The sequence below is a fragment of the Cotesia glomerata genome, linkage group LG7, assembly GCF_020080835.1.
Source record: "Cotesia glomerata isolate CgM1 linkage group LG7, MPM_Cglom_v2.3, whole genome shotgun sequence".
In the NCBI taxonomy this organism is placed as follows: Eukaryota; Metazoa; Arthropoda; class Insecta; order Hymenoptera; family Braconidae; genus Cotesia; species Cotesia glomerata.
Genome location: NC_058164.1, coordinates 6,335,788 through 6,349,871, shown reverse-complemented (window position 1 = coordinate 6,349,871; position 14,084 = coordinate 6,335,788). Strand labels below are relative to the sequence as shown.

General features: G+C 28.2%; 1 protein-coding gene across 6 annotated transcripts in view; it reads right to left on the bottom strand.

The window, feature by feature from the left end:
* Positions 1 to 290: 290 nt before the first annotated feature.
* The window catches only part of LOC123269005 (filamin-A), a 36,604-nt gene continuing 22,810 nt past the window's right edge, over positions 291 to 14,084 (bottom strand). For 5 of the 6 annotated variants that reach the window (XM_044734486.1, XM_044734487.1, XM_044734488.1 and 2 more), the window contains 8 exons: positions 13,585 to 13,792; positions 9,844 to 9,984; positions 8,885 to 9,187; positions 6,008 to 7,063; positions 3,959 to 4,152; positions 2,531 to 2,972; positions 1,157 to 1,360; positions 291 to 1,032 (listed from right to left, as the gene is read on the bottom strand). In XM_044734486.1, coding sequence (XP_044590421.1) covers positions 848 to 1,032; positions 1,157 to 1,360; positions 2,531 to 2,972; positions 3,959 to 4,152; positions 6,008 to 7,063; positions 8,885 to 9,187; positions 9,844 to 9,984; positions 13,585 to 13,792 — 2,733 coding nt within the window. In that variant the 3' untranslated portion in view covers positions 291 to 847. Of the gene's footprint in view, positions 1,033 to 1,156; positions 1,361 to 2,530; positions 2,973 to 3,958; positions 4,153 to 6,007; positions 7,064 to 8,884; positions 9,188 to 9,843; positions 9,985 to 10,177; positions 10,396 to 13,584; positions 13,793 to 14,084 lie in introns of those variants that run through there. The other variant, XM_044734490.1, reaches the window with a different exon arrangement.

The following is a 14,084-nucleotide window of genomic DNA, read 5'->3' as shown; positions in this document are numbered from 1 at the left end:
AAAAAATTTTTAAAATCAAGATAAAGTTTGACATAAACAATTTTTTTTTTCATAAAAAAAATTTTTTTTTTGAAAATGTCCCAATAAATAAAATTTTGAAAAATTGATAATTATTTTTTTAAAAATTTTTTTCTCAAAAATGTCTCAATAAATAAAATTTTGAAAAATTGATAATTATTTAAAAAAAAAAATTTTTTTTTTAAATTCATAACTTTTTTTTGGTTGGATAAAAAAAATTTTAAATTTAAAGGAGTAGAAGTAAAAAAAAAGGTATAAAAATAATAAATACAAAAATGATTATATATTTTAAATTTTTTATTATTTATTTAAGTTTACATTTGAAAAATATATTTGAATATATTTGAAAGGCACTTTTGGCAATTGATCCTAAATTTTTTAAAAATGTAAATTTTTTACGGATCAAAATTTATATAAAATTTAAAGTACTGTTAATTAATAATAATAACATTAACATAAATCAAAGCTAGATTACTTTAAATATCATAAGCCTTTGTAACATATATAATAATAATAATAATAATAATAATAATAATAATAATAATAATAATAATAATAATAATAATAATGATAATATTAACAATATTAAAAATAGCACAATTTAGTCAATTAATTGAAATAATAATTTAAAGATGATAACAAAATTAAATTTTCAAATTGAAATAAATATCATCACCCCGCAATTTATTGCACTTGATAAAAAGTGCGACTTACAAGCTGAGACAAACAATCTCATATCTACACATTTAAATTAGCCGAATTGATCCATTTATTTTTAAATTATTCAATTAATAAATTTATTAGTTTGTCGATTAATGAGTAACGATGATTAGACATCGACTTTGAAAGGTGATCCGGGGATGTGGTCGTCTCCCCACTTGACAATTACTATGTACTCGCCCCGTTCACGCACGAGGTAACTAACGTTGTAATTATTGCGGCCGACATGCTTTACGAAAACTTCTTCACAAGGTCCTTTTGGTCCGTAAACTCCAACGTACAATATATTACTTCCTGTAAAATAAATTTTATTTATTAGATCATTTTTAATTATTGATTAAATATTTACACTGATAAAAAAAATTAACTTGATTTAAAAGATAAATTTTTTAATCAAAAAAAATTATTTTATACTAACCAGCATCACCAGCGCTAACACTGAATTGATTCTGCTTTCCTATGTAAGCTTTCTTCAACCCCATACCTTTGCTTGTAACTTTACTAGCGTCAGATTTAAAGCGCGGTAATACTGGGCCAGTTTGTTTCGCCTTTGAGAACTTTTGAACTGTCTCTACAACGATTGAACTTGTTTCCTGAGCTCCTCGTTCCGCTAAGTCTTGACCTACAAAAATTAAAATAGTTACCTTAATAATTTATCTATAAAATTACCAATATAATAATTCAAACTGAATTTTGTTAAATTGCACTGTACTTTCTTAACTATTGACATTTTTAAAGATATAAGCTCATTCTGATGTTACACTCATCAAGAGCTTTCATTTGAGTACCCACATGCATTTTCATATATTTTTCATATATGCATATTTATAATATATATGCATATTTATAATATATATGAAATATATGAAAAATTGATGTGGGTACTCAAATCAAAGGTCTTGATAAGTGTAACATCGAGATGAGCTTATATCTTTAAAAATGTCAATAGTTCACAAGATACTTATTAAATTACACTGTACTTTCTTAATTATCGACGTTTTTAAAAATATAAGCTCCTCTCTATGTTACACTCATCAAAAGCTTTCATTTGAGTACCCACATACATTTTGATATATTTTTCATATATTTATATACATAATATATATAAATATATAAAAAATTGATGTGGGTACTCAAATGAAAGGTCTCGATGAGTGTTATGTCGGGGTGAGCTTATATCTTTGAAAATGTCAGTAGTTCACAAGATATCTGTTAAATTACACTGTACTTTCTTAAATATTGACGTTTTTAAAGATATAAGCTCATTCCGATGTTATACTCATCAAGAGCTTTCATTTGAGTACCCACATGCATTTTGATATATTTTTCATATATACATATATATAAATATATGAAATATATGAAAAATTGATGTGGGTACTCAAATGAAAGGTCTCGATGAGTGTAATGTCGGGGTGAGCTTATATCTTTAAAAATGTCAATAATTTACAAGATATTTGTTACATTGCACTATATTTTCTTAACTATTGACCTTTTTAAAGATATAAGCTCATCCCAATGTTACATTCATCAAGAGCTTTCATTTGAGTACCCACATGCATTTTTGATATATTTTTTATATATACATATATATAATATATATAAAATGAAAAATTGATGTGGGTACTCATATGAAAGGTCTTGATGAGTGTAACATCGGGATGAGCTTATATCTTTAAAAATGTCAATAGTTCACAAGATACAAGCTCATTTCTTAATTATGTATCTAGAGAGAGCATTGTCGAATTCAGCCTAAATACTTATCATAAATTTAAATACAAAAAAAAATTACCAGTCGCTGTAACTTTGTAGGGTGACCCAGCGATATGATATCCATTGTACTTGATGCTAATATAGTAATCCCCAGGTACCAAAGGAGTGTACCTAACTTTGTAGCCCTCCTCGACCTCAGTACAGTCCATCGCAACCTTGCTGGGTCCATCGACAGTGACAGCAAGCGCTCCATGGCCAGCATTGCAGGTGTCGACAATGAAGTCGGTTTTCTGTCCGGTCTTGATCTCTTTGAGACCGTTACCGTAGGCGTGGATGGCCGCCGGGTCAGCGTCAACTTTACCAACCTTTACACGGAACGGGCTGCCGTTGATGTGCACGCCGTTGAATTTCAGATGGATATTGTGGATTCCGTTCTCGCGAGGCATAAATCTTACCGAGTACTCTTCAGAGTCGATTGCTTGAATGAAGCAGTCGTCTTCTACTCCACTTGGTGATACAATCTGTAATTATAATTATTATTATTATTATTATTATTAATACATATATATTGTCTATAGTTACTATGACTAATGCTTAAAAAATGTATTTTTATTTTATTAATATATATCATGCATATTGGTTGTGCTTGAGAGATATACGCGCCTACGCACTTTTGCTCATGATGTAGCATCTTATTATTTTGCAATAGCACATTTATTTTTGGATTTCTTTACGCAAGCGAGGTATAAAGCGTCCTCGGTTACTCACAAAATAATGGAGGAATATCCGCAGATAATTAAAAAAAATTTATAAAAATATTATTATTAATTAATTCATTCATTCAGGATTTTGTTAAATTAAATTATACACAAAAATTAGAAATTTAATTAATTATATACAAGCAACCTTGCAGTCACTATAGCTCGCAATGAATTGTGAACTATAAATAAATAAAATTTTGCTCTATTAAATAATGAATTTTGTTAAATTGCACTGTACTTTCTTAACTATTGACATTTTTAAAGATATAAGCTCATCCCGATGTTACACTCATCAAAAGCTTTCATTTGAGTACCCACATGCATTTTGATATATTTTTCATATATACATATATATAATACATATAAATATATGAAAAATTGATGTGGGTACTCAAATGAAAGGTCTTGATGAGTGTAATGTCGGGGTGAGCTTGTATCTTTAAAAATCTCAATTTTACACAAGATACAAGGTCATTTCTTAATTATGTATCTAGAAATGGAGCATTTTCGAATGCAGCCTAAATTTTTCTCCGAATGTCGACAAAATTTTTCTTATTCTCGTAATAATATAGACAAAGTCAGAATTTCTTGAGAAAATTTTATTAGTTAATTAATTGAAAATATTTTTTAATCAAGTTATATATCAAAATAATAAATTTACATAATTACAATAAATTGTATATAAAGTCAGAAAAATTTTTAATTAATTAAAAAAAAATTTATATAAATAATCTTAAATTAATTACCTTGCCATCAAGTTGTCCTTTAGCGCCATTATTACGCACTAAAAATGTTGCTGGATTATCTGGCTGAACACCTTGATCTGGAAATTGAGCAACTTCTAATTTGTGAGCATCACCAGCTGCCGGCGATATGTAAAGTTTGTGTGGCGAATCGGGTATATGCTGGTCATTGAATTTTATTCCCACTCTGTAATCACCTGCAATACAAAAATAAATTTTAATAATAATCAATAAAAAAATTTTTTTCATAAATTAAATAAATTAAAAATTAACGACACACCGTCATCAGAAGCTTGTAGTACAATATTTTTACAAGCAGTAAATGTACTCATGGCTCTGATAACAAAAACAATGGAACTGGTACAAAAGGTAAATAAATATATCTTAAGTAATGATATATTAAGTAGTAAAAGTGAATGGCAATTATAAATAGACGTGGTACTGACGAAGTAGACAGGCGAAGAGCAAGATGAAGAGAAGAAGAGATAGATAAATAAATAAATAATGAAAGGATAGTTTATGTGAGTGAGTCTAATACAGCTGTGGAACCGGGAGTTGGTCGCGCACCACTAGGTCTCCCTTGAACGGATTTAAAGCTTGGAGCAAGTTGATGCCGCCTCCACACCTCGTCCTCTTTTAAATAAAAGCTTACTCAGTTAATAAAACGCATACTATTATTACTTGGTCATTTATAATAACGTTCGTTTTATTTCCACTTGCTCATTCTCACAAACTATTTTTATTTATATCTTCATCTTTTTCTCACATTATTATGTGAGATACTGACTAAACAGGCACACGACCCGAATATTAACCACGTGAGCTACCACACGGCATCTTCACCAAGATATATCATTCCGTCGCGTTATAAGATGAATATAGATAGACAAAGTGTATTTTTGAAATTTTCCTGCTGGATGACAAGTTGTAAAGTCTCAGTTCAAGTAAATATGCTACTCTATCAATGAAATGATTCATCAAGTTGATATAATAATAATAATTTTTTATAAAATAATCCATTGCTTTTTTTTTAAGTTTTAATTTTTAGGATAAAATTTTTTTTAATTTTTGGAATTGTTCCCAAACAATTTGAAAATAAATTTATATTGTTATTTATTTTATACAATATAAAATATTTTTTTATTATATTCATTGTCAGGCAAGGTCAAGGTTTTTTTATTGTAAAAAAATTTTAACTAAATAAAAATGAATTAAAAAAGTTTTCATAAATATCTAAAAAAAAAAAAAACAATGAGCTACAATAATTAATTAAAATAAAAATATTATTTTCAATTTAAATTTCACAGAACTATAATAAATAAATAAATAAAATTTTGCTTTATTAAATAATGAATTTTGTTAATTTGCACTGTACTTTCTTAACTATTGACAATTTTAAAGATATAAGCTCATCCCGACGTTATACTCATCAAGAGCTTTCATTTGAGTACCTACATGCATTTTCATATATTTTTCATATATACATATATATAATATATATAAATATATGAAATATTGATGTGGGTAATCAAATGAAAGGTCTCGATAAGTGTGATGTCGGGGTGAGCTTATATCTTTAAAAATGTCAATAGTTCACAAGATATCTATTAAATTGCACTGTACTTTCTTAGTTATTGACGTTTTTAAAGATATAAGCTCATTCCGATGTTACACTCATCAAGAGCTTTCATTTGAGTACCCACATGCATTTTTAATATATTTTTCATATATACATATATATAATATACATAAATATATAAAATATATGAAAAATTGATGTGGGTACTCAAATGAAAGGTCTTGATGAGTGCAACATCGGGATGAGCTTATATCTTTAAAAATGTCAATAGTTTACAAGATACAAGCTGATTTCTTAATTATATGTATCTAGAGATAGAGTATTTTCGAATGCAGCCTAAATACTTATCATAAATTGTGGAGTACATAAATGTTAAGATTATTTGTATAACTACTGTAAGGCCCTTAGGGAGCTTTGGCTTCAGGGTCTAAATTGTTAAATAAATAAATAAATAAATAAATAATCAAACATACCTGGTTCAGAAACAGTGTAACTGACATAACAGCTTCCATCTTTACGGTCCTTAAAATCAATAAGCGCTTTACTGGGTCCTTCAACAGAGATAGCCAAAGTACCAGCTCCAGCTTCGCGAGTCCAGATGTTGAACTCGCAAGGTTCACCCTGCTCGCCTCTTTCAAGTCCAGGACCTCCAGCATGGACTCGGTGAGCTCCACCATCCTTGAGCGGTCCCACTGTGAACTGGAACGGAGATCCAGGAATGTGCATCTCCTTGTAGCGAACCGACACGGTGTGAACGCCGAGTTCTTTGGGGACAAAAGCAACCGCGTAGAGTCCGTCTTCGACTTCCTTGATCTCCGCGTCCTCGGTGACGCCTCCGGGCGAGGTGACCGTCGCTGTCAGGTCAAAGTTGGTGATTCCCGGCATCTTGAAGGTCAGTTTGCACTGACTGCCGACCTCAGTTATCGGAACTGCTTCTCTGCGTCTCTGGATTTTCTCTCGCTGGCGGTTGCTGCCTTCACCGCTGACTTTCACGGTAAAAGGCGAGCCCTCGACATGATGGTCCGCGAATTTAAGGTTCATTATGTAGTAACCCGGCTCGGTGGGCTTGTAAGAGACATTGAGAGTCCCGTCAGTGTTGTCCTTGCACTGGATTTCGGCCTTGCTGGGACCCTCCATAGACAGAGACAGTCCTCCGAATCCGGCGTTGCGGGTGTCGATGGAAAATGTATTCTCAACGTGAGTCTGGCCTTCTTTCAGTGCGTTGCCAGATACTTTAACTTTCTTGGCGTCACCGACCTCACGATCCTTAACGTCTATTTTGAAGGGGGAGTTCTGGATGTGTTTGCCCATTCGCTTTACGGCGACGAGGTGCTCACCAGCCTCGCGGGGTGTAAATGACACGCATATGTTACCACTTGGCATCTTCTTCAGGAAACAAGGCTCTTCTAAACCACTTGGGGCTGTTATTGATCCGTTCAATGAACGTATATCAGCGTCTGTTACTTTTCCTGGTAATTGAACTTCACTTGATGATCCTACTGATATTTGATTTCTTTTACGACCTTCACCTAAAAAAATTTTATCATTTTTAATTTTAATATTATTACTATCAATCTTTTAGTCACTAATAAATAAAATTTTGTTTTATTAAATAAGGACTTGTGTTAAATTGCACTGTACTTTTTTAACTATTGACGTTTTTTAAGATATAAACTCATCCCGATGTTACACGCATCGAGAGCTTTCATTTGAGTACCCACATGCATTTTTAATATATTTTTCATATATACATATATATAATATACATAAATATATAAAATATATGAAAAATTGATGTGGGTACTCAAATGAAAGGTCTTGATGAGTGTAATGTCGGGATGAGCTTATACATTTAAAAATGTCAATAGTTCACAAGATATCTGTTAAATTGCACTGTACTTTCTTAACTATTGACGTTTTCAAAGATATAAGCTCATTTCGATGTTATACTTATCAAGAGCTTTCATTTGAGTACCCACATGCAATTTTGATATATTTTTCATATATACATATATATAATATACATAAATATATAAAATATATGAAAAATTGATGTGGGTACTCAAATGAAAGGTCTTGATGAGTGTAATGTCGGGATGAGCTTATACATTTAAAAATGTCAATAGTTCACAAGATATCTGTTAAATTGCACTGTACTTTCTTAACTATTGACGTTTTCAAAGATATAAGCTCATTTCGATGTTATACTTATCAAGAGCTTTCATTTGAGTACCCACATGCAATTTTGATATATTTTTCATATATACATATATATAATATACATAAATATATAAAATATATGAAAAATTGATGTGGGTACTCAAATGAAAGGTCTTGATGAGTGTAATGTCGGGATGAGCTTATACATTTAAAAATGTCAATAGTTCACAAGATATCTGTTAAATTGCACTGTACTTTCTTAACTATTGACGTTTTCAAAGATATAAGCTCATTTCGATGTTATACTTATCAAGAGCTTTCATTTGAGTACCCACATGCATTTTTAATATATTTTTCATATATACATATATATAATATACATAAATGTATAAAATATATGAAAAATTGATGTGGGTACTCAAATGAAAGGTCTTGATGAGTGTAATGTCGGGATGAGCTTATACATTTAAAAATGTCAATAGTTCACAAGATATCTGTTAAATTGCACTGTACTTTCTTAACTATTGACGTTTTCAAAGATATAAGCTCATTTCGATGTTATACTTATCAAGAGCTTTCATTTGAGTACCCACATGCAATTTTGATATATTTTTCATATATACATATATATAATATACATAAATGTATAAAATATATGAAAAATTGATGTGGGTACTCAAATGAAAGGTCTTGATGAGTGTAATGTCGGGATGAGCTTATACATTTAAAAATGTCAATAGTTCACAAGATATCTGTTAAATTGCACTGTACTTTCTTAACTATTGACGTTTTCAAAGATATAAGCTCATTTCGATGTTATACTTTTCAAGAGCTTTCATTTGAGTACCCACATGCAATTTTGATATATTTTTCATATATACATATATATAATATACATAAATATATAAAATATATGAAAAATTGATGTGGGTACTCAAATGAAAGGTCTTGATGAGTGTAACACCGGGCCGAGCTTATATCTTTGAAAATGTCAATAGTTCACGAGATACAAGATAATTTCTTAATTATGCATATATTTTACTTAATTTTCTTAATTATATATGTGTTTTACCCATTTAAAATTTAGTTCTTAAAAAAACAAATAATAATAATAATAATTTAATTTTAACTTTGTATTAAAATTATTATTATTAATATTATGATTGATAAAAATATTTATTAAAACTTACCAGTTATTTTAGCAACATAAGGACTGCCTTTGATTGGCTTATCGCCAAACTTAACCGATATTTTGTACTCTCCGGGAGCTGTTGGCAGATAAGACACCGAAACAGTACCATCTTTATTATCATGACAAGAAATTTCAGCCTTGCTAGGTCCTTCAACGGCCAATGACAAGCCTCCAGCACCAGCTCCCTTGGTCGAAATTGTGAAATTTCCAGGCTCTCCACATACTCCGTAAATTAGACCTGGACCGTACGCCGTCACGTAACCGCTCGACAAAGAGTCAACGTGAAATTTAAACGGTGAACCTGTAATATATTATTTATTTTTAACTAAATCAAAAATAACAGTTTGGTATTAAAGACACTTAAAGTACACCGTAAAAATTATTTTTAAGACAGAGGATTAAGATTTTTTTTTTATAATTATTAAGTTTTAAAGTATAACTCAAAAGAAGACTATAGAAGTCATAAAGTAAGCTTACGATCCCATAATTTTTATTTTATTACCATGTAATTTTGACGGTAAGAAGTATAAAACAAAAATATAAAATTTACTTTTTTTTTTACTTTTTTACTTTTATTTTCTAATTAGTGGTAGAGGTTCTAAAAATATCAAGCTAATAACTTCAAGCATAAATATATAATATATTGCATCTTATCAGATTTTGATGGAAGAAATTTATTTTTGAATGACTTCTTTATGTGTTTAAAATAAATTTAATCAAATAAATATTTAAATTAAATTTCGACTAATTTAAAATATTTAGCAAAATTATTTTTTGTCTTCTGACGAATTTCAAGCAAATTTATAAAAAAAAACATTGAAACTATAAAATAATCCCAAATTTCTATTTTTAACTTTTTATCTTATAATTTATTACCACTTTTATTGGAGTTTAAATTTATTCAAACAATTTTTTGGAATATGGCAAAAATTTATTATTAATATTAAATAAATTTACCTTGAACATGTTCACCATTAAATTTAACATAAACTTCATGAAGACCTTCTTCCCTGGGGTCATACTTTATAGAAACAGTTCCGTCATGATTGTCTTCGATCACTGGCTTATCAACGTTTCCACTTGGCATTTTTACTTCAGCTGAAAGAAATTACCAATACAATATAAAGTATAAATATTAATTAAAAATTCTTTAAAAAAGAAAATCAAAATTTACGAGCTGGTATTAATTAATTAAAACTACCAATATTAAAAATAATAAAATTAATTAAGCAGTTAATTAACAAAAATAAATGAGCCAAAAAAAAATGAAATCTTTCCTACAAATTCCCACCTTTGCGTGAATTAATATAATAAAGACTTTGAAATATTATCGGCTTAAAATCAAGCCCAGGAGTTGGAATTTCATTTACTTCACCGTTAGTACTATCGGGATTTGCATTTTGATAACAAACGGGTTTATCTGCGTAATCAACTTCACTACAGGTAATATTTTTCAGCCACTCTCTATAATAAAATGATATATCTTCCCAAGTTGAATTGATTTCTTCATCGTCGTCATCCCAAATCATTTTTGGTATTTATGTTTTTTTTTTAGTAAAAATATAAATCAATTGATTAAATTAAATTAAATTAAATTAATTAATTAATTAATTGTAAAAACTAGTTTGTAATAATTAATTAAAAATTAAATAACGCACTTTAAGCGACACAACTATAAATTCACAAATAAATACCAAGTGATCATAATTATTAATTTCAAGTGACAAAAAATTAAATAAAATAATAATTAAAAAATTGCTAATGAAAATAATTTCAGTTCTACTGATCAGCAAGACATCTGAAGCTCAACTGAAGACTCGGAAATATAAAGACGGAGTTTGGTAGCGGCAGAGGTTGTAGCTGGTATTAACTTGAAATATTTAACTGGGTCCCGGGATAGAGGCTGAATTATCTTCCAGAGGACCAACCAACCAACAGATTAATATATTAATATATAACATTCGGGGTCGTACGCCACAAATGTAATGGTGTAAAAGAAGTAGTCTCTTCTCGGCCAAGCGAATTCAAACTCCCACGCAAGCGCTCGGGCGATGACGCCAAAAGGGATCAGCAGAGAAGGAGTGATACTATTATGGAATGATACACCTAAATATTATATATTTTAAATTCTATATTTAATTATTTTCCGAGTTTTATAAATTTAGACACTTTTTATTATTATCATTTAGCTGCTAATCCTTCTTAGCCGCTGTTTATTCCTGGACAATTTTTTTAAACATCATTATTATTAACCCTGAGGTTTTATTAATGGTTAATTAAGGTGAGATGGGCGACTATCCAATTTTTTTTTTTTTTTTTTTTTATTTTAAATTGTTTTTTCCTTTCATTCCTAATCGCAATTGCATACTTCTCTTACATAATTTATTTTTTAGTTTATATTGATATTTTGGAAGGAATTTTTTTATGTTAATTAAAGATTTTTTATCTGGATTTAAAAATTATTTATTAACAAATTTTTTTTATTTTATTTATTGGAAAATAAAAATTTTAATAGAATAAATAAGTGGCTAAAACTGTAAATTAATTAATACTTAATATTTTTCCATGATAGTTAATAAAAAAAAAAAAAAAATTAATGACATTTAATTTTTCTTAAAATTCAAAATAAAAATTTTTATTTTTTAATTTTATTGGAAAATATATTAAAGACTGAAATTTTTTTAAATTTCATTTATTAAAAAGTAAAAAAAATTACAAATAATTAGTTGTTAAAACTGTAATTAATATTAAATATTTTTCAATTTGATAGATAATTAAAAAAAAAAAAAATCAATGACACATTAAAATAAAAATTTTTTTTTCACCCCAATTTAAATAATTTTAATTAAATACACTCAAAAATTTTGAAGCCTTCTAAAAAATTTCTTAATATTTAAGCTATTTTTAAAATTAAGATGATAAATTAAAAATATTTTTTTGATCATGAAATGTCAGATAAAAAATGAAATTTATAGCATCAGTAGCTTTTTTAAATAGACTACAGACAGAACTAGCGCTATGGTGTTATTATATTAGATTTCATAATCATAACAAAGTTAGAAAAATACACAGAATTTATTTTAAAGCCCTACTAGATTTTTATGAGTCTTTAGCTGTCTAATTAACGAGTTTATCAAATTACCGTGAAATAACATGGGAATTTTCATTCAGATTCCATACTGACTCAAACTCATGAGTATTAAGCATTTTAATGCGAAAATAAATCATTCAAATAGCAAAGGAAATTTATATGCCAGAAATGTGTTGAGATAAATTATACACTTTGTTGCAAGTTTAAATATATCTTATTATGTATTTACGAATACGAACCAAGTAATGGCTCTTTAAAAATTACTAAAATAGTTGCGAAAATAGATTTTCAATTATTTTTAATAGATTTCAGATTTCCTTGGCTATAATTAGAAATTTTTTAAACTTGAAGTCAAAAATACAAAAGATTACTTTATAAAAAATTTTTTTAATTCTATTATAAATTTTTTTGTTATTTATAAATAAAATAAAAACTTACAATAAATAAGAATTAAATACTTGAAATAAATTTAAGAAGATTAAAAAATTTATTTTTAAGTATATAACTCAAATATTTAATTTCTAAAAAATATATTAATTTTTTATCCGATATTTTTAAGCCAAGGTAATCAAAAAAATAAATTAAAACAATTATTTTTAAAAATAAAATTTTTGTCAATCTTTTATAATTACCGATTTGAAAAATAGATTTAATAATTTATAAATTGATAAAAAATTATTGTTGAAATTAAAAAAAAATATTATTATTGGAGAAAAAGAAATAAAAAAATTTTTGTAAACATGAAAATACATAAAGGCAGACAGGAAACTGATGTTTGAATTTTCTGGCGTTGGACCACGGGCCAAAGGAAATATAAAAGCATTACTGGCAAAACTCAACATCAAGATTTAATTAATGATGCGTAACGATAATCCCAACCGCATGGACAAGTTGTGGCTCATTTGTCACTCGAGTGTTTAAATTCCAAGATTAACGCCCAAGGATTAATAAAAATCCGTGGTAATCATTAATCATTAATCAAATCTCAGCAATTAATTTTCCTTAAGTTCAAGACTAACATCAAGACTTTGATGATGACAAAAAAATTTTCATTGTCACACACTGATTATTAACTGTTAATAATCTCCAGGAATTGTAAAATAAATCCAATTGATGAAACGTGCACTTGGTAGCACTTAATCATCGGTCAATATTAATAAGACGAATGGCAAGCTTACGACATCTCATAACATTCATCTCTCTTCGCATATTTTTGGCAAACTATTGCTAAGGTATTATACCGAGCAGTGGGATAGAAGGCCTCAGTAAAGACTTGCTGATGTTTATACTTGTGTCGTCCAAGATAGAGTACAAAGATACATAGTATCAACTTAAGTTAAATTATTGAGATTGACACTACAAGTACTGTGAACTTGTCACTCCAGTCAACCCACCGATTAAATGCTTTAATAAATAACAATAAATTTATTATCCTTATGCTAGACTGGAGGTTAAGTACATTAATTATTTTTTACAGCTAAAAGCAATCAATTTTTGGCTCACTATTGATGTTAATGTGTTAACACCTGGACTTGGGGTGTATGTCAAGTACAATAGACCATTTAATCTGGGTAATGTAAATTATAAAAACAGGAAAAAGTACTTACATGTCACTGTACCGTCTCCTGATGGCAAAGGGATGCTGTTCAGACGGATTGAGTTAAATTGAGTAGCACTGTCGTGCTGGTTTGTACTACGCCGTGTAAATCTCGAACTTTCTTGGACACTTGAGCTGTGCTTTTCTATTACACGTTCTTTGTGGGATCTTCGGCCTGATGTCTTATGGAGACTCTGTTCACGATATTCTTCTGATGCCTGAAAAATTATAAAGTATTTTAATCATTTTTTATTAAGCTATTTTTTATAAAAATTTTTTATTAAGATTTTTAATCCAATTTTTTAATAAAATTTTGAAAGTAATTTTTTATTAAAAATTTGTAATTAATATAATTTTTTATTCAAATTTTGAATGAAATTTTTTATTAAAAATTTTTAATTTATATAATTTTTTATTCAAATTTTGAATGCAATTTTTTATTAAGATTTTTAATACAATTTTTTAAAAAAATTTTCCAGGAAATTTTTTATAAAAAAAGTTTTAATTACT